Source organism: Portunus trituberculatus, chromosome 34 (assembly GCF_017591435.1).
Source record: "Portunus trituberculatus isolate SZX2019 chromosome 34, ASM1759143v1, whole genome shotgun sequence".
Classification (NCBI taxonomy): domain Eukaryota; kingdom Metazoa; phylum Arthropoda; class Malacostraca; order Decapoda; family Portunidae; genus Portunus; species Portunus trituberculatus.
Window position 1 is genome coordinate 9,894,276 of NC_059288.1, and position 26,268 is coordinate 9,920,543.

Sequence of the window (26,268 nt, forward strand, 5' to 3'; positions counted from 1 at the left end):
AGACAACCATCTCCCATCAACCATTGACAGCTGACAGGTGGCAGGTAACACAATACCATTCACAGATCCTAAACAATAATTTCTAGAGTAGTTTTTGAATCTTTGACTGGTATCATTTCACTAGGCATTGCAACACTAGTATTCGAGTGTAAGGAAGGTACCAATGTTGTCAGTATTGAGATCATTTGTTGCCTGTCAAAACAATTCATACTCTGATAGATTATTTTGCATTTATCATTTATATTAGACAACTTTTCACCACACTACATACTTGAATTAATGTGTTACAGCTGCCTCTTCTCCCTAATATATTTCCTAATACCTTTCTCAGTGCCCCAATCCTTAGACTTCAGTGCACTGCTGTCTCCTGCACTTGAAGCTTTACCAGTGACCACGAAGTCCCATGTCTCACTCCATGGCTGCAATCACCACTACCTTACTATTGCTCTTCTCTCCACCACCACCCAATTATCTTGATTCATTTTGCTCAGACCCACCATCTGACAATCTTCAGTGATGTTTATCCTGGCCATTCCTTCAATATATTCACTTGAGTCCCTTTGACCAATATTTTTCCAAAGTTGCTGCCACGAGGGGACAGCCAGGAACACCCAAACACACCAGGAGTCCCAGAGTAACCAACAAACAACACATGCCAGCACAGCAACACTCATCACCAGGCAGCGGAGACTCAACAAACACAGATAACAAAGTGGGAGGAAAAATAAATAAATAAAAACTAAAAATAACATAAGAAGGGCGAGGCAGCAAAGAGAGAGAGAGAGAGAGAGAGAGAGAGAGAGAGAGAGAGAGAGAGAGAGAGAGAGAGAGAGAGAGAGAGAGAGAGAGAGAGAGAGAGAGAGAGAGAGAGAGAGAGAGAGAGGGAGGGGGGGGGGGGGAAGGATCTAGGAGACTTCAGATCCCACAGGAAGAATCTCATGAAAAATAGTAAGTCTAAGATTTGCATTATAGATTTTTGTTGTTGAAGCCGTTTTCCTGCAGGACGTCCACCACTCGGCTGGCAAGTTCCCTGACTGAGGCATTAGAGTCCGGCACTGTCACCAGGTTGCGCAGAACATCATCAACACCTTCCTTCACCAGCATGTGACAGTACCGCTTGCCTGGACAGAGGAGACACGGCATATGTACTCAGTATTAGATCACTCTTATAACAGGGAATACACACAACATTGCAACAGAACAACACAAGAACACAAGGGTTAGTGCAGAAAGCCAGCAGAATGATGTGGCAACTGTACTCACTGTTCTTGGTGGTGACATGGTGCAGTGCCCACACAGCCCACAGCTGCACCTGGTACATGTTGAGGGCAGTGAGGAGCGGGATGAAGGGCTGGAAGGAACGGTATGCTACCATCTCTTCCTTCGGCTGCTCCCAGCTGATCACCACCTTGCCCTGCACAGGAACACAAGGATTATTTGGGACTGACACCTCAATGGACTCTCTCTCTCTCTCTCTCTCTCTTCCATGGCCTTTGTTTAAATTTGTGCACAGACAACTCATGAATCTCAGTGAGGAGTCATCTAAGCATCCTGAATGCTTTAGTGTACCATTCTTCCTATCAGCTCACTCCAGTCACTCTACCTGAGGTTGTCATCCATCCATATTAACACACCAAACTTTATACTTTCTCCCTCTCTAACATATAAATATACATACAAATACAAGTACAGTGGACCCTCGGACCTCGAACATAATGCATTCCAGAAAACTGTTCAATGTCCAAACTGTTTAAAATTCAAAACAGTTTTCTCCAAAGGAAACAATGTAAATCATTGAAATTCATTCCAAGATCCCAGATTTTTACCAAATAAATAAGAATTGAACTAAAATCAATATTATTTGCCTTTTGGTGGTAAGCTTCACAGCACATGTAGATGATGGTGTGGGAAGGCAATGGAGGCTGGGATTTCTCAATTTATGCATGTTTAGAATATGCAATTTTGGAATAACACAAGGCAAAAATTCATATTACACAGATTATTTAGAATGACACAATGTCAAGATGCTTTTGCTGGTGTGGAAAACCTCAAGTTACAAGATTTCCCGAGATGTTTGTTTGGGCTGCCATGTTGTTATCACAGCTGATAGCAGCACAGAGGCACTTCACCTTCAGGACAGCTAGTGATGCGTGATAAAACGTCATGAGGAAGATCAGCATGCTGTCTTGTTGTTAGTTAGACGTTTGTTTATTCTAACTAAGAGTGCACAAAAGCATCTGATACAGGATACTTGCTGCAGGGAGCACGAGGTGCATGCCGAGCAGCTCTCTCAGACACGGGTATTACAGGAAAGGATTAATCTATTTGACATTCATTCCTGTAAGGAAAATTGTTTGGGTTCACTGTGAAACCTTGAACAGAATACAGTTTATTTCAGTAATCATGTTCATTATATGCTATTTTTACATTATGTGATCCCTTCAGAAATGCATAAATCGAGAGATAACTACTTATATTACTCAACTATCTAACCCTACTGGTTAAGTGACTTTGGTCAAATGAAAAACTGGTCAAATGTCCTCACCCAAGCTGGGAAACAGAGCAAGGCAACAATGTGCAACCAAAACAAACAGGAAGCTGATGTTTATCTCCTGCCAAGAGTGCTAGCGTCACCTGGATTCAGCTGAATTCGGCCACCTTTGGGATTTTTGAGGTCCGAATTTTGGTTGACTTCCGGGGATAAAATTTATTGAAGATTTTGCTTGAAGTCTGAATTGTTTTGGTTCAGGGTCAAAGTCCGAGCATCCACAGTATTAACATTAAGAAACAGTTCAGGAATATGTGTATTCTTAAGTATTCCCTGTAAAAGTTGCTGCCCTGCCCTAAGGTGGCTATGCCGCTTATCATGGCATGTTGGGAAAAGGCCAATTGATTCCTTGATAAGGAGACTTACTAGTTCCTCAAGAAGGTTTTCTCGCACAGTGTTGGGGTCCTTCCAGGAGTCTTTGCTGGCACACGCTAGATGAGCAACTATGCCGGCAGCAAAGTAACTCACATCAACATTGGGAGACCACAGCAGCAGTCTGGCAAATGAGGGAGTGAGAGGTGAACCTTTTTGGTTCATGGACGTGTGCACACACACACACACACACACACACAAAATGTTCTTCAGTTTTCTTTAAGACAATGAGGTGACACGAGCACAAGAATGTTGCACACTCACTCTAGTTGACAGAGGAAATTCTTGTTGATAAGAGCACCTCTGAGGGGAGACACCTCAGCAATGTTGTTGAGGAGGCCCAGCACCTTGGTCTCCACAGCAGCATCCTTGGCAAACACTTTGAGCAGCTGCTGGAATAACTCAAGTCCGTTCTCCTTCAGGAACACCTCGCATGTCGCAGGAGACTCGTCTGTCAAGGAGGGAGGCAGTGATTACTTTAGTGACCTGTTCTCTGTCAATAGTAGCAATAACTCTCACTACCTACCAATCACACACGCAGTTTTCCCTCTAACACATAATCAAGCAGGAGAGGTCACAAGTTGAGAGGGAGAACATATTGCAAGCCACACCCAACCATTTATCACTGCACATCTATCCAATGATAATAGAAAAGAGTTTGCATGAGTCTCTGAAAAGTGGAGTCATACACCACACAAATACTGGATCATGATACTCTCTTTCTACTTGCAAGTCAGACACATCAATCCAGTTTTTGTGCAGCCTTACGTAAATAAAGTTAAGACTAAAAAAGTAAGAAAAGGAAAGAAAAAAAAGGAAGCATTAATTATTACCAACCTGTTAGATTCCACAAGGCTGAGAGAGTAAACTTTAGCGTCATATCAACCATCTTCTCCTCCATTCGCCGTTTGACTAGAGCAAGGAGCTTCTGCATGTATTCACTCTGCCAGGAACAAAATCAACAAAAGGTGGGACATTACAACCTTGACTTAATCCTGCAAAACTACAATTAAATCAAAACAGTGAAGTAAGAAGCAATGAGCATGACTCACTCCAGCAAAGATACAATTAGGTAAGAACAACAAAGTAAGAATCACAGTTTACCCTGGCACCAAGAAGAGTGGTCTGGGCAGTGGAGATCTTAGCTGCGATGATTGAGCAGATAGCAACAGCCATGCGGTCAGTGGAGGGATCGTGGAATGTGAGGAGACAATCGAGGACTAGTCTGGCACACCAATACTTGTCAAAGGAGACTTCATGTAGGATGCGATCACAGCACAGAGTTAAAAGGCCGTTTTTTTGTAGCTGGAAACATGGAAGGATAAGAGTCAATAGGAAGATATATCATTGATACACAAATAATGAACACAGTACAATATGAGTGAAATTGCAAGTTGGTAATATCAAGCCGTTGAGTGTCAACAAAGAGGCCCTGAGGTGGTGAGGCTTTCCATGCTGTCAACAACCTCACAGGATTCGATGTCCCATGGGAAAATATCAAGGAGACATGTAACACTGCCCAGTGCCACACAATAACATATTAAAGGTTTGGCCCATTGCTTGAATCACTCAGTCGCAGCAGGCACTCAGCTCTCTCTGGGAAGCAACTCAGTGCTGTGCCTGGCAATCCTCAACACCAATGGAGAATTCAACAAAAAACATATACAGTAAGGCCTCTTGGATAGCGTTTTTTGGCATAGCAATTTCACGGGTAGCGACCAAGTGGCAACGTCGCGTTCTCATAGCGATTACCGCTGCAGGCAGCGATGCTTGATGGTCGAGCGCCGAGTGAGCGAGTGGGCTGCAGCGTTGCCAAGTGAAACATTGGCAATATCAACTCAGCGCGTGGCAATATTCTTGTGTTATTGTTTCCCTCCCGTGCCACTCAACAACAACAAACCACAACACCTGCTCCATTGTGGTTTTTTTGTCTCCCTGGGGCTGCATTTTCTAGCCAATTGATCATGGCATCTACCTCTGGATTACCTCCGAGTGGTGGGCGAGATGGTGGGGATGGACCGGACAAGAGGTAGGGCAAGAAAGCAACAAAACCAGGGGAATTTACTATGCAGGGTAAGCCTAAGATGCAGTGGAGTGTTGAGGAAAAAAAAGTCCACAACAAGCTGAGAAATAAGATAGACAACCAAGAGGAGATCCGTGAAATTGAAAGAGAGAATGACAGCGAAGAAGGACAAGAACAAGGTGCTGGATAACGTCCCTGGCCACCCACCTTACCTAGATGACTTTCACCCTAATGTCAAGGTTGTCTACCTGCCACCCAATACAACCTCCATTATACAACCTATGGACCAGGAGTCATCACAACGTTAAAAATACTATCTAAGGCGCACTTTCCGCCAGGCACTGAAGGCAACAGACGAGAATTATATGACTCTGAGCAAATTTTGGAAGTCATATAACATCTACAATGCCATAAAAAACATTAATACCTCCTGGTGGGAAGTTACAATCCTCCTCTGCCTCTTCTGCCTCCTTCCTCTGCTTCTCCAGTTCTCATAGTTCATCATTAGATAGCTCCTTGTCATGGTCATCAAAGAACTCTGTGAAGTCCTGCTCCTCCAGCTCTAGCTCCAGTTTCTCACTCATGGAGATTAAATTGTCAACAACCTCCTCCTGCTCCTCCTGAATATTTTCAAACCCAGTGAAATCATGAACAACCTGAGGGCAGAGCTTTATCCATACGGCATTCATACAGGTGATTGTAACTTCCCACCAGGAGGTATTAATGTTTTTTATGGCATTGTAGATGTTATATGACTTCCAAAATTTGCTCAGAATCATATCATTCTCGTCTGTTGCCTTCAGTGCCTGGCGGAAAGTGCGCCTTAGATAGTATTTTTTGAACGTTGCGATGACTCCCTGGTCCATAGGTTGTATAATGGAGGTTGTGTTGGGTGGCAGGTAGACAACCTTGACATTAGGGTGAAAGTCATCTAGGTAAGGTGGGTGGCCAGGGGCGTTATCCAGCACCAGGAGGACGTTGAATGGAATGGAGTTGCTCCGACAATACTTCTCCACCTCAGGGATAAATTGATTATAAAACCACTCCTGAAAAATCGCCTGTGTGACCCAAGCTTTAGAGTTACTCTTCCACACAACTGGAAGAGACGCCTTGGCAATGTTTTTCAGGGCTCGTGGGTTTTCCGAGGTGTACACCAGTAGGGGCTTTAATTTTAAATCACCACTAGCATTACCCCAAGCAGTAGCGTCAGTCTGTCCTTTGCAGCTTTGAAGCCAGGCATCGTCTTTTCCTCCTTACTGATGTAGGTTCGGTCAGGCATCTTTTTCCAGTAGAGGCCAGTTTCATCCACATTGAAAATCTGTTGTGGTGTGTAGCCTCCTGGCAGATAATTTCTGCTAGTTTTCCTGGGAATTCCTCAGCTGCCTTAACATCTGCACTCGCCGCCTCACCAGACACCTTCACGTTATGCAAGTTATTGCGCCTTGAAGCGGTTAAACCACCCATGACTTGCAGTGAATGACACATCCTCACCATACTCAGCCTTCAGTTCATTGAATAGACTCAGGGCCTTCTCTTGAATCATCATAAGGCATAGACGTTTCCGTTTCTGGATGCAGTCCTCGAACCAGACGCCGAGATGTTTTTCCATCTCCTCAATCACTTTCCTCTCTTTTTCGATATGATGGTTGATTGCATGGGCACTGCAGATTTCACATGTTCCACTATTTTTCTTTGTTCTTAATAATTGTGCCTACAGTTGACCGATTCATATTAAATTTTCGTGCCACATCAGACATTTTCTCACTTTTCTCAAGCCATTCTATGATGTCCATTTTCACCTCTAAAGTTATAGCCTGACGTTTCTTAGCACTTCCACTGGCTTCACCGTTTATTTTTCGCTTCAAACCCGACATTTTTGATGGAATGATGCACAGGTAAAGCGAATTATGGCACAAAAATTGACGGTACATGAGGACACAGTGAACAGATGCTTTCGTGTTTATGGTGGGAGCCTGGAGGGCAGGGGAGTGATGCGCACAGCTGAGTGAGCTCAGCAATGCCACGGCGTGGCACACTCGTGAACTATATTTGCGCACGGGAAATTTGAAGTTTGCTAGCATCTTTCAAACAATATTTTGGACTTAAGTATTTAAAAGATTTGTTCGTATGTATGGAATGTTCGCAAGTTGAATGTTTGTAAGTAGGGGAGTTTCTGTATATATATATATATATATATATATATATATATATATATATATATATATATATATATATATATATATATATATATATATATATATATATATATATATATATATATATATATATATATATATATATATATATATATATATATATATATATATATATATATATATATATATATATATATATATATATATATATATATATATATATATATATATATATACAGTGAGCCCCCGCACTTGGCAAATTAATTATTCTGGCGAAACTACTGCCAATTGTGAATTTCGCCAATTATGAGTTCTTTATACCATATAAATTGCCTAAAAAATGCCTTGATCAGACTTTGATCATTGCCAAAGTCCTCATTTGACCTGTAAAATACCATCTTTCGAGCTGAAATAAAATCTTTTGCCTTCACATATTAGAACACATGTACAAAACAGACCAATACACAATAAATAAAGCTAATAAGACATGATATAAAGGCTGTAACTCCCGTTTTTCCACTCGTTTCCCTCACCCATTTTTGTCCTTGCCACCACCATCATTGTCCTTACCACCATGGGTACCACCTGTTGCACTGGTAGAGGCCATGTTGGCGGTACATCGCCAGAATTCGTTCCCACACAAGCAGAACAGAGGGTAACACAAACAAAATGGCTGAAGGGGACTCTCACACTGAGTTCTGATAGGTTTAGAGAGAGGTCTGATGTCACCAGGGAGCAGTGTGGTTTGCTGTGTGTCCGCCAGGGAACTGTCAAGTTTGAATTCAAATTGCCAAGCGTACACTTGGTGTTCCGTGGCCATCCTACCGCCAAAAGTGAGTTTTGCCAAGCTGAGATTCGCCAAGTGCGGAGGCTTACTGTATATAACTCTTAATTTATGCATGTTTAATTTACACGTTTTTGTTAATACATGACCAAAAAAATATTATAATTAATTAAATTTACGTGATCGGTTTGCTTATACGAGATTCTCAAACTGAGCACCAGACGTAATTTCAAACTGCGCACCAGAGAGTTCTGCAGCTTGCAGATAGGTGCGAGCTCCACTGCCATGGATGCACTCTCCTGCTACACAGTGATGCAAAAAGAATTTTCCAAGAAAAAGTGCCACACCATCATGCTGCAGTTTTTCAAGAAAACACCAAAGGAAGATGTAGTACCAGAAGAGGATGTGGACGGTCCCGTGGAAGTGGAGGAAGCAGAGGAAGTGCAGGTGGATGATGACGTCCTTGACTAGGAGGTGGACAGCGAGGCACGTGCTTGTGAGGGGTGAAGACATTGGAGTATTGTGTTTATTTTTTTACTAATGTTTACTTTTATACTGTGGGGTTATTTTTGATAAGTGGATTTTTGATAAAGTGGAAAAGCTCAGAGGAAGACGGTGACTGACTGTGGTGTGAGTGGTGAAGGCAGTGACGCAGTGAGTGTTGTGTTTACATATTCCTTGTTTTGTTGTTTTCTCTTATTATTTTTTGCTTTCTCTTATTATTTCTTGCTTTTCCCTTTACTTTAAATACACTTCCAGTATTTAGAATGGTAAATAATAAAAACATGCTAATTTAGCCAAATAAATAGAGTATTTTGTATGAATCTTTTTAGGCCACATCCCGCATCTTCCCTATTATCTATTGTTTCTTATGTAAATTACTAATCTGTTTCACGAAAATTTTGATATATCCGATGCCTCTTGGAACGCATCTATCGCATAAATCGAGTTACCTGTATATGTTGTGTAAGAAGCAGACAAATGAGTGTAAAGGTGGTAAGGAAACCTGGGCAGAATTAGGAACACTGTTTATTCTCTTATGTTTCGACAGAGTCTTCTTCAGAGAGTAAATTGACACAGATAGCCTAGCTGTACATATACCTCCGAGGCGGATCACCTCGCTGGACGTCTGGCTGGTGGCGCTGATTGGCTGGTGAGAATGAGTCTGGCTGCTGCGGAGAGGTTCACGGCCCTCTCCGCACAGCAGCCAGACTCATTCTCACCAGCCAATCAGCGCGCCCACCAGCCAGACGTCCAGCGAGGTGATCCGCCTCGGAGGTATATGTACAGCTAGGCTATCTGTGTCAATTTACTCTCTGAAGAAGACTCTGTCGAAACGTAAGAGAATAAACAGTGTTCTAATTCTGCCCAGGTTTCCTTACCACCTTTACACTTACCTGTATATACATATATATATATATATATATATATATATATATATATATATATATATATATATATATATATATATATATACAGGCAACCCCCGTTTAACGAAGGTTCACACAACGAAATTTTGCTACAACGAAGGTTTCGTTTTACTACCATCTGCTCGTTTAACGAACACCAAACTCGCTTTAACGAAGTTTTATCCAGGTAATTTTTTCCAAATTTGAAAGCCCCACCGTATCATGCAAGCTGACAGGCTTTTGAATACACCAGGAGCTGCTGGTACTAAGGCCTGCCTCAGGAGAAATCCTGAGACACCTGTAGAATAAAGATCAAGATCAAGCCTCTCGTGGACAACACAGGCGCTGCCGATACAAAGGCCTGACTCAGAAGAAATTCTGTGTCACCTGTAGCATCAAGATCAAGATCAAGATCACGCACCACTCACTCCCCAGTCAAAACATAACAGCGTCACCAGCAGCTCATCTTCCCTAGTTCAACTTACCACCAAAACGCCCTGCAATGTGGCCTAACGTTCCTAAGAAGACCAGGAAGTGTCTTACTCTCGAAGTGAAGCTGGGTATTATTCACAGACAAGAGAGGCCAGAAAACTAATAACATTGCTTGCCACCATCTTGACTCCATCTACTGTCTACTATTTTCAAGTCAGCAGACTCTATTAAGAAGGCTGGTGAGACCTCATCTTCCTTGAAAGCTAAAAGAACCACCTGAACTCGTGACTCTACAATGGATAAAATGGAAAGCCTTGTGGAAATGTGGTACATAAGTTTTGTATGTGTACCATGATGCACTTTGTTTACATTCCACAGGTTGCCGGTTAGTGTATTTCCGTTTCACTCTCCCTCCCTTCATAAAGTTAAGATCATCAACATTATAAAGTTACGTACATACATACATTAGTGTACATTATAATGACTTAAATTAAACTACCTAAATGTTTAACTTCATAATTTTTACTTTCATTAAACCTTTTACTGTACTATGATGCACTCTCGCTTTGCTTACTCTCAATGGAAGTTCAAATCAGGGGTTAAACTTGTTATAATCAGTTCGCTTAACGAAGTTTCGCTTAACGAAGTTTCGCTTAGTGTTTTTAGGAACGTAACCCCTTCGTTAAGCGGGGTTGCCTGTATATATATATATATATATATATATATATATATATATATATATATATATATATATATATATATATATATATATATATATATATATATATATATATATATATATATATATATATATATATATATATATATATATATATATATATATATATATATATATATATATATATATATATATATATATATATATATATATATATATATATATATATATATATATATATATATATATATATATATATATATATATATATATATATATATATATAAGAATAATGGCAATGAATAATAATGATAAAGAAATACAATCAGCCTCTCTTGAAGCCAAGAGTATTAAGGCAAAAATTATCTGTTGCCACCATGGTAACCACAACACCACAGCATACAACATGATACTGTGGTGACATCATCACTACCTTATACCTGTGCATGTTCAGGGAAGTTGCTCATGGCAGTCAGCGTGGTGTGCACCATGTCCCGCAGGACGTGTGGATGGATTTGTTCCCCGACCCGCCCCTTGGTCAGGTTGTAGAGGCATGCTGTGCCTGCCAGCTGTATGGCACTCTGGGTGCTGTGGGTGTTCATCACTGGCAGGATCAACTGGAAGGAAGGAGCAAGTGTGAGAGGCAAGAACTTGTAACACAAGCCCTGTAAGGCACAGGGAGACGGCATAAAGGAAACCTGACACTGCTGCATAGCAGAATGATTGTGTGTGTGATAGAAGTGAATGGAGAGCAGCTGTGGGTGTGTGAGGAATGACACAGCCCTGGTATGTCATTTCTCATGCTCTGAGGGCAGCGTCATACATGTCTTTCCTTTAGTCAGCATACACTGTTTGCTGAAACTATTCCCCACTCTCCTTGACCTGGAGTATGATTCTTGCTTTACCCTCTGAGGTGTGGCCTGCTGCTTCAAACAACACACCATCACTCAGTCTCATCCTCCTTTCTGAAGCACTACAAGAGGAGGAAGTAATGCCTGTTCATGTGAATAAGAGACCTGATGATTGGATGTAAAAGGACCTGCTGATGGAAGATGAAGGAATGCTGAATAAAAAATTAACTTTCAAAGAAGGAACATTGTAAGCTTGACTAAATCCTGTAAATATGCAATTACATAAACACGCACGCACACACACACACACACACACACACACACACACACACACACACACACCGTAATGGGGAAGACTGGCTGGGTGACCAGCAGGCCACCGAGGTGAATTACACACACACACACACACACACACACACACACACACACACACACACACACACACACACACACACACACACACACACACACACACACCTTAATAACATCCGGCCGTGGCGTCTCAAAATGTGAAGTAAGCATGAATATCTTGTAGAGTATTTTCGGTACATATTCTATCCTGGTGGGGTATCTCCGCAGGGCCTCCACCAGTTGGTCTGCTCGCGCCACACCTGTCACCTGGACAAGGGAAGCATATTAGTATTAACTCTTTCACTGCTATATGATACACCATTCCTTACTTACCAATCACTTTGAGACAACTTAACTTGATCTACAACCATCATCAAACTAGCTACAAATCACAAACTCTATTCTTTTATCTTTTTATTTTACATTTTTTTTTTTTTATTTATTTAATTTTTTCCCTCTTGTAGATGTTTACAAAGATTTCATGTATTGTTTCTGGTGCTGTTAGTTGTGTCATGTCAGGGTGAGAGAGTCAGTCATTGTATTTGCATGTCACTGGTATTTATGATAAAGGGATTTTTTTGCTTTTTATGCAAGAGGGATACCTGCCAAGGCCAACAAAACATTAACCCCTTCCCGGCGGAGGATCTATATATAGACGTTTAAAAACGGGACATTTTGTTGGATCATCTATATATAGACGCTTGTGGTTATTTTACTGCACTAAGTTGTAGCGTCATCTATATATAGACGATTCCTTACGAATAACAAAATTCACAAAATAAATAATTATTTGGTATCTTAACTACCCAAACACTGGTCAAAATGGCCTCTCAAGGCTGGTCACCGCTTGTGCTTTGTTGATGGTAGATGTGCTACGCATTGAAACTAATACTGGAAATTTTTGCATTATTCAAACTTTTTTTTATCATTAGCCTATCATGTCTAAGAGAAAGAACTGTACCACACGCTAGCAACGTTGCCTAAAAATGAATAGTACAAAACAATTACGTATGTGAAAAAATACAAATAAAAGTGGAAGTAAATTACGTACATGCAGATCACAAGTCCTGGATGTGAGTAACTAAAACATTCAAACAAACATATTGGCATATATTACCACCAACGAAACACAAACAACACTTACATATAGATTCAATTGTTTGTTCAGTTTTGCAGCAGAGTCTATATATAGATTCAATTATTTGTTCTGTTTTGCGGCAGAGTCTATATATAGATGTCAATCAGGAGTAACCATTCGCGGGGAAACTATATATAGACGAATAGATAAAAGTCAGTAGCGTCTATATATATATGATTTTTTATTTGGTAGTTCACTCATCTGCCCTGCCACCGGGAAGGGGTTAAAGAAAAAAAAGAAAAAGAAAAAGAAAAAAAGGCCTACTGAAACTGCAGGTTCCCTAAAAGATTTTAAAGGAATTAGCCAAATAAATAGGGACAAATGTATTGGAACCTCCCTCTTAAAAGAAGTCAAGTTGTAGAAAGATGGAAATAAAGAAGCAGGCAGGAAGTTCCACAGTTTACCAGTGCTATATATGATACAAACAAGTGATCCACACCACCCCATCACTGCCAAGAATCATTGTCCAGGAAGGTATGGGTAGTCTGAATCCCACCTGCAGCATGATATAACAAAGGACTCTGATCATATACTAGAAACACTGATTCTTGTTGAAGGGGCTGGCAATGGTGACAGTGATGATGGGGTGGACATTAGAAAGGAAAAGTTAACGATGGGTTTCTTTAAAAATACATAAATATATGAATAAATGAATGATGCTAAAAACTGATATGCTTTAAACAAATACTAAGACAATTTCTATCTATAAATAACACTACACAAAATGATTAGAAGTTATGAAGCTAAGGAGGAATGGTGAGACTGATAAGAAAAAAAACTATGAATAAATATATAAATAAATAAATAAATAAACAAACAAATAAACAAATAAAGAAAGAAAGATATGGGGAGCATAGCAAGGCTAACAAGAGTATCTGCATTTCTAACCCAACACTTGCAAACCCAAAAATCACCTCCGGGCAGCTTAACACAAGGGTTATGACAGAGAATGACTGTGGGGGTTCAGTGGGTAATTCTTGTTGCTCAACCAATATCAACACAACTGACAAAACAACAGTGGGAAATGGCTGGTGGATGAGAGGCGGACACTGCAAGGATGTGGCGGATCTTGCCTTCCTTATCTCCTAAAGAACACGATCAAAACAGAAGGACAGACACATGAGCTAAGTTTTAAAAAATAAACAAGAAATCAAAGCAACTCACTGTAATATTATATCCATCAAGGAAGACTGTATCGAGACAGAGAGAAGTAAACATGAGGCCCAGGAACTCAAGGTGTGGGTGACCCTTCAGGAACACATACAGGTCCTCTGGCTGGGTCTGGTCCTGCCCTGAGATGTCTAGAGAGCGAAGTTTACACCCAAACGCAGGGTCCCTCAGGAGGCCAGGGACAACAGAGCAGGAGGGAATGAGGCGCGCTACTGCATCATGGGTACCCTTGTTCTCGCTGACATCAAGGTGCACAAGCTCCTTCAGTTCCCTCAGCACATCTCCAGTCTCCTTGACACGCAGGACTTTAAGGTTGTACATGCTGAGGGAACGCAGGGTATTGGCTCTCACCCTTAGGCACTCCACCGACTCCAGCTCAATGCAGTTTGAGATATCCAGGGAGGAGAGGTGGTGCAGGTCGGTGCAGATATTGAGGAGTGCGTGTGAGGCCAGCTTGGTGCCACTGACATTGAGCACATGAAGGTTCCTGAGCTTGCTGAGCCCCACGTAGAGTCTGGGACACACACCGCCCTTCTGCGAATGAGTCGAGGAGAAGGAGGAGCCACTAACACTCAGTTCCTGGATGTTATTAAGAGTCCACTCACCAAAACAGCTGATCAGTTCATCCACAGACACCTTGGACAGGTTTTTCACTTCCACTGACTGTATCTGGTGACTCTTAAGCACTTTGAGTCCCTTGCAAGTAATATTATTGGCATTGTGAAGGTTAACTTGGCTGAGCCGAACAGCCACAGGGTCAAACAGAGTCATGCTTAAATCATTGAGCAAACCCTTCCTGTCCAGTGTGCGGAGCAGCAGATTGGCAACCTTCTGGTGAAAAAATGCATTGGAGTCCCTGAAATAGTAAGAAAAATGTTAGCAATTAAAAAACACACACACACACACACACACACACACACACACACACACACACACACACACACACACACACACACACACACACACACACACACACACCATTCACTCTCTGTCAGCCCCTGGTGGGAAGAGACAGTGTTGCGAACAACCCTCCTACACACCTCTGAAGCTTTGGCACTGCACAACTCACTATGTACGTAATTCCACACCAGGACTCAACACCATACACAGATCAAAATAATTCTCTCCTTTCTTCCTGTAATCCCAAACCACTTCACCACAGAGTAAATTATTACACTGATTTTCCCTCTCGCTATTGTCCAGATCAAATTTCGTCCATGTTTTCTTATCTCCAGCAAATCTCTGTAACTTAAATAAAGAGACACAATCAAGCTCTAGAGAAGCAAATATTCCCTTTAAGGGAACCATCTGGTGGGGTTTTAAAAAATTGTAAACAAAGAGGTACGTGGGTAATTTTTTTTTTTCGCTGATAGGTGACTATTACACGATGTTAGTTTGGTAGTTACAAGCGAATCAAACCATAAATAACTGCATGAAAAATAAAAAAATCAATTTTTTAAAAACATTTTTCTATAAACTTTGTCACCGGAGGGCAGATTTCAATTTTGCCGGTACATATAAGAAGTATGTAGTGCAACAAAACTTTCCATCTCATAGAATTTTGAATTTTTTATTTTCATGGCCATTATGAATTTCTATTATTTTTTTTTTTTTTTTATCAAATTACATTGCAGCACAGAAAATCTATTTTTCAAAATTCTATGAGATGAAAATGTAGCAGCTTCATAGAGCTTAAAAATGATACCTCAAAATTGAAAATTCTTTGAGAAATGTGGGAGAAGATACGATCTGAAGCCCAGAGATGTCATTTTCATCCTCTATGACCCTGTACATCTATTTGGGTAGGATATTTCATGCTCATATACCACCATGTGCATCACATATGTTTTATAGGCATGTTTAGAATATTCTGTACGACTCATATGGCACCTGGCCCCCTTACAATGACTGTAGGTATCAGTCGCTCAAAGGCGAGGGTGTCTCCCATCGATGCATGGTTGGCACAACTTGTAATTTCCCCTTGCACCGTTTGTTTAGACATTGTAAGGCAAAAAAAAAAAAAAAAAAAAAAAAAAAAAAAAAAAAAAAGGTAAAATAGGCTGCATTGTGGCTTGCAAGGCATGAAACAACGGGTGAGATACAGTAATACTCCGCTTAACGAACGTTCATCTAACGAATTTCCGGTTTAACGTACAATATAAAGTTAGACCAAAAAGTCCGCATAACGTATAACCACATCTGTTTTAGCGAATTTTCTGGGTTTGAATTTGCTGGTTGAGGGACCGAACGCGGCAGCTTCGCTGTGATTGTCTGATTCCTTGCCTGTCTCTAGCACTCCTGGAGCTGGATCCAAGATTCTTTAACAACCTCAGAGCAACCTCCTGCCGCAAAATGGCTTCCATGAACGTTTGGAGGGACTGTGACGAGGTTGCTGGGAACACCACCTCCAGAGGTGGTGTGAATTACTAATGAAATACTGCAGTATTTCATTAGTAATTCACTATCACTCAGTGCCACAGAGTCCAGGTTATCCTCATGTCATGAGCGTATGTGAATACTAAGATATGATATCCATTATAGCAGGCAACAGAGGAGTAGAAACAAATTTAACATTGTGGTGAAAGAAGACACACCAAGCTAAAACGGTCACAAGAAGAAGAAGCGGCCAAGTCACCAGAGTCTCATCATCTCTGCTTTATTTTTTGATATTTCATGTAAGATTTCACTGTATGCATTACAAAACAATCCTTCCTTGGGGGCAAGGTTTGTAAAAAGTTAATAGAAATATATATATATATATATATATATATATATATATATATATATTTTTTTTTTTTTTACCCATGTGATATGTTGGAGACCAGCCCAGAACGCATCCACCCTATTTCCATTATTTCCTATGGGAAAATTATGTCCGCTTAACGAATTTCCACTCTACAAACAGTTTTGACATCCCATAACCTGTTCGTTAAGCGGAGTATTACTGTACAGTGGAGGAAAAAAAGGCCGGCCGGGTCACCGATCCCTACCTTCAAAATAACCGCGCTAACTTTTGCTGCCTCCCCAACCCCCGAGATGGTTTGCAAAGTTAGGAACAACATAAGAGTAAATTCATGTAATACTTACAAACATATGGCTACTTATTTGATGAAAGACCAGTCTTCCTGATCTTGCTAAGGCGTGTTGGAACTGAGTTGGCCAGATGTTGGAGTGTAGAGGCGGGAATCCTTTCCCAGGCGGCACGCAACTCAGCCTCTAATTTTTCCCTCAGTTCCCTTTTTAAAATGCCCCACAAGTTCTCTATAGGGTTGAGGTCAGGGCTGTTGCTTGGCCAGTCGGGAATATACTCGACCTCTCTATCCTGAAGCCAGGTTTTGATGGAGTGTGCCCTGTGTGCTATGGCCCCGTCATGCTGGAGAATCTCGGCTCCACTGTTGGCAAAACACTCCCCCAGATTTTCTTTCAGAATGCTCAGGTAAACTTGTTGGTTTACCATGACATTTTTCTGAAGCACCACTAATGGCCCCTTACCACCATACCCGAAAGCACCCCATACCCTAAGGGATGGAGGGTGTTTTACTGTAAGGGCACAATACTTGGAGTCATCCCTGTTGACACCCTTCCTCACCCACACCCTCTTTCCCTTTGTGTAACTCACAACGAATAATGACTCGTCAGTCCAAAGAACACTACACCACTTTTCTGATGGCCACTCCAAATATTTCTTTGCAAATACCTGACAAGTTTTGCTCTGGTGTTCATTTAAAGCGGGATTGCAACGTGCTGCCACTTTCGTATAACCGAGTCGCCTGTGGAGCGCGCCAGACACATTCCTAATGGTCACATTGCCTAGTAGCTGGGGGTTCTCCTCCTTAAGTTTCCCTGCCGTAAGGGTGGGAGTGACGTCCACGCACCGCTTCAGAACTCTGAACGAAGTTTCACTGATTTTCGTTGGTCTCCCAGTACAGGCAACCCCCGTTTAACGAAGGTTCACACAAAGAAATTTCGCTACAACGAAGGTTTCATTTTACTACCATCTGCTCGTTTAACGAACACCAAACTCGCTTTAACGAAGTTTTATCCAGGTAATTTTTTTCCAAATTTGAAAGCCCCACCATATCACGCAAGCTGACAGGCTTTTGAATACACCAGGAGCTGCTGGTACTAAGGCCTGCCTCAGGAAAAATCCTGGGACACCTATAGAATAAAGATCAAGATCAAGATCAAGCCTCTGGTGGACAACATGCGCAACACTCACTCCCTAGTCAAAACATAACAGCCTCAGCAGCAGCTTGTCTTTCCTAGCTCAACTTACCACCAAAACGCCCTGCAATTGGCCTAGTGTTCGTAAGAAGACCAGGAAGTCTCTTACTCTCCAAATGAAACTAGATATTTTTCACAGACATGAGAGGCCAGAAAACTATAGCAGTGCTGGCCACTATCTTGACTCCATATTATACTGTCTCTATTTTCAAGTCAGCAGAGTCTATTAAGGAGGCTGGTGAGACCGTATCCTCCTTGCAAGCTAAAAGAACCACCTGAACTCTTGACTCTACAATGGATAAAATGGAAAGCCTTGTGGAAATGTGGTACATAAGTTTTGTATGCAGTACAATGATGCGCACTTTGTTTACATTCCACAGGTTGCCGGTTAGTGTCTTTCCGTTTCACTCTTCCTCCCTTCATAAAGTTAAGATCATCAACATTATAAAGTTACATACATACATACATTAGTGTACATTATAATGACTTAAATTAAACTACCTAAATGTTTAACTTCATAATTCTTACTTTCATTAAACCTTTTACTGTACTATGATGCACTCTCGCTTTGCTTACTTTCAATGGAAGTTCAAATCGGGGGTTAAACTTGTTATAACCAGTTCGCTTAACGAAGTTTTGTTTAACGAAGTGTTTTTTAGGAACGTAACCCCTTCGTTAAACGGGGGTTGCCTGTACTCTTAGCAGGAGTCGGTACACAAGCACTGGGGGACGCTTGGAACCGAGCAACCAAGCGGCGAACACTTCGCTCACTCACACCCGTTTCCTTGACAATATCCTTCGTTTGAAGGCCCAGTTTGTGACACTGAATCACACTGACCCTTGTATCATGGTCAAGGGGCTTCCCACTCATGAGGTATGGATGTCACACACGATTATGCAAGGCAGACACGGCAGTTTTCAGGGCGTGCGGGAGAACGGTCATGGCGAAAAAAATGTATCCCTAATACTGTCTTGATTGATACTGAGACTTAATATTTATTGCAACTGATGCGTGAGTGATGGGGTAAGGTTACTATGTAGTCAATTACTTGCGGGGCATTTTTTCTTCAGAGAAATACGGATGGTATCAAATATGGATATAGAGGCCAGCCGGCCTCCCGCCCAGCCAGCCATTTTTTTCTCCACTGTACTCAATACACCCTTATCCCATCACAGTCACATGGACACTGAAATGGAAGGGGAGAGGGTGTGTTCCTGTGCACGGTATAGTACAGGCAACCCTAGCTTAACAAAGGGGTTATGTTCCTAAAAAATCCTTTGTTTAGCGAAACTTCGTTAAGCGAACCAATTATAACAAGTTTAACCCCTAACTTAAACTTCCATTGAGAGTAAACAAAGCGAGAGTGCATCACAGTACAGTGAAAAGTTTAATGAAAGTAAAAATTATGAAGTTAAACATTTAGACAGTTCAATTTAAGTCATTATAATGAACACTAATGTATATATGTACGTAACTTTATAATGTTGATGATCTTAAATTTATGAAGGGAGGGAGAGTGAAATGGGACAGACACTAACCGGCAGCCTGTGGAATGTAAACAAATGGCGCATCATTGTATCACATACAAAACTTATGTATCACATTTCCACAAGGCTTTCCATTTTATCCATTGTAGAGTCACGAGTTCAGGTGGTTCTATTAGCTTGCAAGGAAGGTACAGTCTCACCAGCCTTCTTAATAGAGTTTGTTGACTTGAAAACAGTCTCACCAGCCTTCTTAATAGAGTTTGTTGACTTGAAAACAGTAGAGACAGTAGATGGAGTCAAGATGATGGCCAACAATGCTATTAGTTTTCTCGCCTCTCTCGCGTCTGTGAATAATATCCAGCTTCACTTCGAGAGTAAGAGACTTCCTGGTCTTCTTAGCAACACTAGGCATCATTGCAGGGCGTTTTGGTGGTAAGTTGAGCAAGGGAAGACGAACTGGTGCTGACGCTGGTATTGTTTTGAACAGGGGGAGTGAGTGGTGCACGTGTTGTCCACAAGAGGCGCTGGTGTATTCAAAAGCCTGTCGGCTTGTGTGATACAGCGGTGCTTTCAAACTTGGAAAAAATTACCTGGATAAAACTTTGTTAAAGCGAGTTTGGTGTTCGTTAAACGAGCAGATGGTAGTTAAAGGAAACCTTTTTTGTAGCGAAATTTCGTTGTGTGAACCTTCATTAAGCGGGGGTTGCCTGTACTGAGTTGCCAGCGCCCGCCTTTCCTTACCAAAGAAACCACTTTTCATGGCTTTTTCCGTGCTTATTATCATCATTTATGGTACAGAGAGTGGGGGAGGGAAAGCCCCGGACTGCAGTGGGCATGGCAAGGGCCCTTTAAAGTTTAAATACCCCACATATTTCAGCGTATTTTACCAAAATACTCCATCACTATGTTGCCATATGTTCGGGGATGCTCTGGTGGTGTTTTAGGGATTTTCGATATTCAGATTTTTCAGCACCATGGCCACCAGACAATCCCCTTAATTCCAATGTTCCTTCAATTTCCTTAGACTACTTTATCTTTAACATTGAATTCTTTGTTCAGACAGTCAGACAAGTTGGAGGAGGTGAAAAGAAACACAGGTGCAGGGAATAAACTCACCTCCCTGCACCTGTGTTTCCTTTCACCTCCTCCTCCATTGAATTCTTTCCCTACCTCTCCCATTTTTCCCCCCTTTATTACTAAAGAAATACCAACATCTATTTATGTTTGTCTCTATATATATACTAAAACCCTCCTTGCAATTCTCTGTAATATCTATCTTCCTAATACTAATCACCTCAAGAAATCCTAACAGCAAGTTCTGTAGTTTATCTCAATGGCCACACGATACCTTCACCTTAATGATGATGATGACAAGTGATTTTTGGGTTTTTCTTTTTTCCTTTCACAGATATAGAGCTGAAACTGAGGCACAAGCATGTTAAAATTAAGATCTACATACATCAAAATCTTCATGTTGATACAATTATTTTTTCCTACCCCACCTCAAATCCACTGCCTAAGCTTAGTCCTAGACCTTTAAACGTTACCTAAAATCCACTGACGAATACTTAAATATTTTGCAAACACATAGGAGGAGTTGGGTGAATATACATCATATCTGGCATGAAAATAAAACAAAATCAACACTTTCACTACTTAGAAGATTGGTATTGTGGGATGTGCACCACTAATGATTCAAGAGACAAGCCACTCATTAAGTTTGAATGGGAATGTAAGGCATTTCTCTCTCTCTCTCTCTCTCTCTCTCTCTCTCTCTCTCTCTCTCTCTCTCTCTCTAAATTATGAATGATAAAAAGACAAAAAATGCAATGTTGGTAGTACAGTTTGAGTGGAGAAGCAGGGAGATGGTGGAGATAGACAAGAGACATTGACTGTGTTACCTGAAGTAGAGTTTGTATGTGTCTTCTGTGAGGGAGAACTGTGATGTGCAGACCTCCTTCACGTGGCTGGCAATAAACTCCACTACCAGCTGCTGGAGACTGCCCGGACAGTCTACCATTATGGCATAGTCACTGTAAGGAGACAGTAATTAGCTGGGGAGAGTGAAAACCAAATCTACTTTTAAGCTTACCTACATAGAGTCATACATGCTACACTGGAGTCAAACTGAATATTCTCTTGCTTTTCCTAATAGTCTACCATCATGGCAGCTGCTGTGAGTAAAGACCACTCAGCTGAGGTGAAAAACAAATGTCCCAAGTCATACAAGAGCCTAACTCCTTTATATCCTTAGGTGAAGACACAATCTGGGAAAGATGGAGAAAGGAAAAAAAATACATTACCTGCATACTGTAGCTAACTTCCATATAAATAATAATCTTTATCAATAAATATAAAAAGTATGTAGGAGTAAAGAAACAAGGACTTCAAAAACTATTAACATGCATCAGGTCATGCCAGCCAACATTTGCTGCCATTGTACTGTGTATCCAGAAGGTAAATACAACCATTTAGGAAGTTAACCAATGCCAGCAGCCAGCAGCAACACCACCAATAGCAGCAACAGCGGTGCCAGCCAGTGAACAGAGAGATTGCTGCATTGGGGGATCAGGAGGCACCACCAACACCTGCCTTCCTCCTTGATCATCTGTTCCTGCCACCTGCCTACACCGGTGATGCCTGCCACCCACCACCACCCTTGGCCTGCCACATAAGCTTACGGGACCTCCCCTCCACCCCCCCAACACCCTGACCTCTTCTCCATCCCCCCACACCTTGACCCTTGATCTGCCCTCTACCCCAACACCTTAACCTCCCCTCCACTTGCATTCAATCTTTTTTTTTTTTTTTTTTTCCATGTTATGGCCTATAGCACCTGTGGGTCTACTTGAAGAGTATGGGAAATGTTGTTCAGCTTCCCCATTTGCAGCACAGGCAATCTTATTTATAATGGTACCCATATTAGGGCCCATATCACCACCCAAGCACATCTTTAGTGTAAAGCAATTACGCCTCTACCTAAAACCTGGGTAACGTGGTGACAGGTAGGTAACTTTAAACCACTCGACAAATGATAAAGTTTAAAGGCGACAAGTGGTGGGGTTCAAACCTACACATGAATGTCTCCCTGATCCCACCACCACCACCTTATCCACTGCGCCACTGCCTCCCTATTCAACTGTTTAATGACTTATTACTGTTGTGTTTGTCCAGAATCAGCACTAACTCACTTCTTGTTTTGTGACCTGTCTCATTTGCTAACGTTTCACAGGCACGGCCCCATTTACATGTGTCACAAATTAATAATAACACTGTCAAAGATTTTTCAAATTTATTGGCTTCCTTTTGACACTTTTATATTCACCAGTCTAATTAGCTTAGGTTTATAGTTAGGTTAACCTCTTCAGTACCATGACCCATTTCCATATTCATTCTGCTTACTATTTGGTGATTTTATAAAGCTCTCGAAACTTATGTGGGAATCAAAATAGTGAAAACTATGGCCATTAATCTTCTCACTTCCATAGACCCTTCCTAATGTAAAAAAAAAAAATCATCTAATTATGCCCAAAACTTATAATAAAAATGTGCCCATACACAGAAGAGGTTAGGTTATTACAAGGATATTAGCAGCATCAATATAAAAATAAATAATACAGTGCCCATCACAACTAAAAAAAAAATAAATAAATAAAACATTAGTGGGCCAGTCTGCTATATATTTTTGGAGATAAGAGGTTAGCATTTGGCTCCATTCTAGGTCTATCTTAGCTTTACCTTAGCTCTAAGTTATATTTTAGCTGAAATAAATAGGGAATACTAACTCTACTTACTATTTGTCCTTTCTTTCTTAAGAGAGAGAGGGTGGGGTAGGGGTTTGGGGGTAAGGTGGGCAAATGGAGTAATTTATGAGAGACAGTGATGGCACATTATTGAAAAGCACCTCAAAACTCACCAATAAGAAGTAAAAATAAATAAATAAATAAATAAAAGTTTTGTTCACCAAATAGACCACTTAACTAAGAAGAGTACAATGAAAATAATGAAAATAAGAATAGTGATAACAACAAATCAATTTCACTACCAGGTATATCGTATAAAATGCAATGGAAGACCCTAAATTTGGGAACTTATGCCAATCAATCACATAGCACACAGCACAGCCACACACACCCACACAGCATGCATAAGTCACACAGCCCACAGCCACACATACCCACACAGCACACATAAGTCACACAGCCCACAGCCACACACCCACAGAGCACAGAACCACAAACTCACACAGCACACAGCTATACACCAAAAGAGCCACACACTCACACAGCACACAGCCACACAGCACATACAACAGCTACAAAGCACACTATTTATGGATGCTGTGGGAGTCATAAGAATTTCCAAGGCTATTGTGATGTACCAAGTAAGTGTAGGTTAAGTAATACACAAATAATAATAAAAATAATATCAAGAGTTCTATTCCCAGGGTAGATGATGAAAAGGGTAAATTTGCAGTTTCAGCTAATATACCCTGTCTTATATTTCTCTTTCCCTATGTCTAACAAGCTTGGGACCCTCATGGGAAACCTAACCTAACCTTATTATTAATTTCCGATTGGGTAAAATGGGGTTAGAAATGCTCGTAAAAGTGTGATCTAGACCGTGAGAATGTGTATAGTTACGTGTGGTGTGTTGGTTCAAACTGCAATAATATCAAGAAGAGTAACCTTAACCGCTTCAGTACCAGGATGTTTCCATATTTATTCTGCTTACTATTTGGTGATTTTATACAACTTCAGAAACTCATGTGGAGATTAAAATAATGAAGACTGTGGGCATTAATCTTCTGACTTCCATAGACCCTTCCTAATGTCACTAAAATGGTCTAATCACACCCAAAACTCAAGGTAGAAATGCGTTCCGTTCAGTCATGTGGGTTAGAGTAAGATGACTTCACCACACACATAGTCATACACAAAAGGGAAAAAACTGAAATTATGCCAATACACTGTTTCAATAACAACTGGTAAGATTACAACTCCACATCAACACACAAGTAAACAAAGATAAATTTGCATTTTCAACTAATATACCCTATCTTATATTTCTTTTTCCTCATGTCTAACAAGCTTGGGGACCTCCTGGGAAAGCGTGGTTTAAGGGTGGGGAAGTAAAAAACCTAACCTAACCTGACTGACCGACTGCTACAGTGCCTGCGCAATATCAATAACAAACACACGAACACACTCAGTACCCTCTGACTGACTGCTGTGGAAGGATCCGGAGCTGAAATTTACGTAAATCTTAGAAATTCTGTCCTGAAGTTATTATTAATTTCCGATAGGGTAAAATGGGATTAGAAATGCTCGTAGAAGTGTGATCTAGATCGTGAGAATGTGTATAGCTACTTATGGTGTATTGGTTCATACTGAAATAATATCCAAAATGGTAAACAGGGAATATACTAAATGCTACACGTAAACATAAATAAACACCACAGTAACATCAAAGCAACACAGAGTAACAAGGCAACAGCGAGACACAGACCTGAGACCACCACCCTCCCTCCCTCACGAGACCCAACCCATCCCCGCCTGCCTCGCCACCTCCACCTTATCCCTCCACTTCACACCTGAGGAAGTTGCAGTCCACCTTGGTCCACCAGCAGCTTTGTGGACACACTAGTCATAAGGGACTCTGTTTTGACAGGCTCCGGACGACTAGAACCCACACGTATCGCCAGAACCCATAGCTACAGATTCCAATGCTACGATCTTCCTCCCTCGGACATCCTAAAAGGTGGCGTTACTCTCAGCTCCTCTCTGTCTATCGCTGCTCGTGTGTATAAAAGCACTGTAGACTAGCTGTGTATAAAGGCATTGTTATTGAGATAAAGGTAGTGGCGTATCGCTGCGTATAAACCCATCGGTGTAAAGATGAAAGATAAAACTGTGGTTTCTTGTGTTCCTCTCCATCTATATATTCCATGAGTCCGTATAAAGACGCTCGCAGCTGCTGCTGTAAAGCTATGTATAAAGGCATTGATGGTGTGTATACAGACAGTCTAGACTCTAAAGGCATGGTGTTATCATTTAATGTATACACCAAAGACGTTTTCAGTAATGACCTACCACAACACCGCTGCTTAGATGGAGGAGATAGGTATGGGTGGGTATGATGAATATAGAAACAAGGAAAGAAGCGGATGGAATAAACAAATCAGTTTAATAATATGTAATAAGTAAGTCATTTGAGTTGTGTGTAGTACTGTTAAGGCGCGGTCACACGAGCGTTTTTTCCCGCAACTTTACGCCAGCAACTACCGAAGTGGCTGAAAGTTGAGTCTTTTTGGAGAAACGATCGTGTCCGTCTTATTACATGTAGCGGAGTGTTGTATCGGGAAGGGCCTGGGAATATCTCTGAAATGCTGGACAGAAATTTTTGCGTCGCCTGCTTGGGGTGGGGCGGGGCTTGTCATGGTTCCTGGCAGAGGATGATAATGTAGTAGGATTGATTGATTGATTGATTGATACATTTATTGTTGAATTAATAAATAATTACAACAAAGGAGAAGGATGGGCCTTGCCACCCACCCCCTGGGCAAAGACTTAAGGTTAAAGTATAAAAAATCTAACACTAGACAGTTGTTTTACTGTCATTATTTAGTTATCCTCACTATTTG

At 41.1% G+C, this 26,268-nt stretch overlaps 1 protein-coding gene across 2 annotated transcripts; it reads right to left on the reverse strand.

Annotated features, from left to right (window-relative positions):
* Positions 1 to 220: 220 nt before the first annotated feature.
* LOC123512607 (protein zyg-11 homolog B-like) lies at positions 221 to 25,376 on the reverse strand. Of its 2 annotated transcripts, XM_045269038.1 has the most exons (12): positions 25,219 to 25,376; positions 21,527 to 21,658; positions 13,908 to 14,769; positions 11,732 to 11,872; positions 10,844 to 11,020; positions 8,278 to 8,376; positions 4,025 to 4,225; positions 3,758 to 3,863; positions 3,185 to 3,371; positions 2,915 to 3,044; positions 1,264 to 1,414; positions 221 to 1,121 (listed from the first exon to the last, which is right to left on the reverse strand). In XM_045269038.1, exons 2-12 carry the CDS (start codon positions 21,643 to 21,645, stop codon positions 967 to 969), a joined length of 2,328 nt encoding a protein of 775 aa, XP_045124973.1. In that variant the 5' UTR covers positions 21,646 to 21,658; positions 25,219 to 25,376; the 3' UTR covers positions 221 to 966. The 2 variants fall into 2 exon arrangements, with proteins under 2 accessions (XP_045124973.1, XP_045124974.1); XM_045269039.1 differs by lacking the exon at positions 8,278 to 8,376.
* Positions 25,377 to 26,268: the final 892 nt, after the last annotated feature.

What these genes read in the sequence shown, in the direction of transcription:
- LOC123512607 (XM_045269038.1), bottom strand. Translation starts at nt 21,645, where the DNA reads ATGGTAGACTGTCCGGGCAGTCTCCAGCAGCTGGTAGTGGAGTTTATT. An exon ending in ACTTCCCTGAACATGCACAG is followed by an intron (nt 8,377 to 10,843) that starts GTATAAGGTAGT and finishes ACCCCTCACAAG; the next exon opens with CACGTGCCTCGCTGTCCACC. An exon ending in AGCCTTGTGGAATCTAACAG is followed by an intron (nt 3,372 to 3,757) that starts GTTGGTAATAAT and finishes CCTCCTTGACAG; the next exon opens with ACGAGTCTCCTGCGACATGC.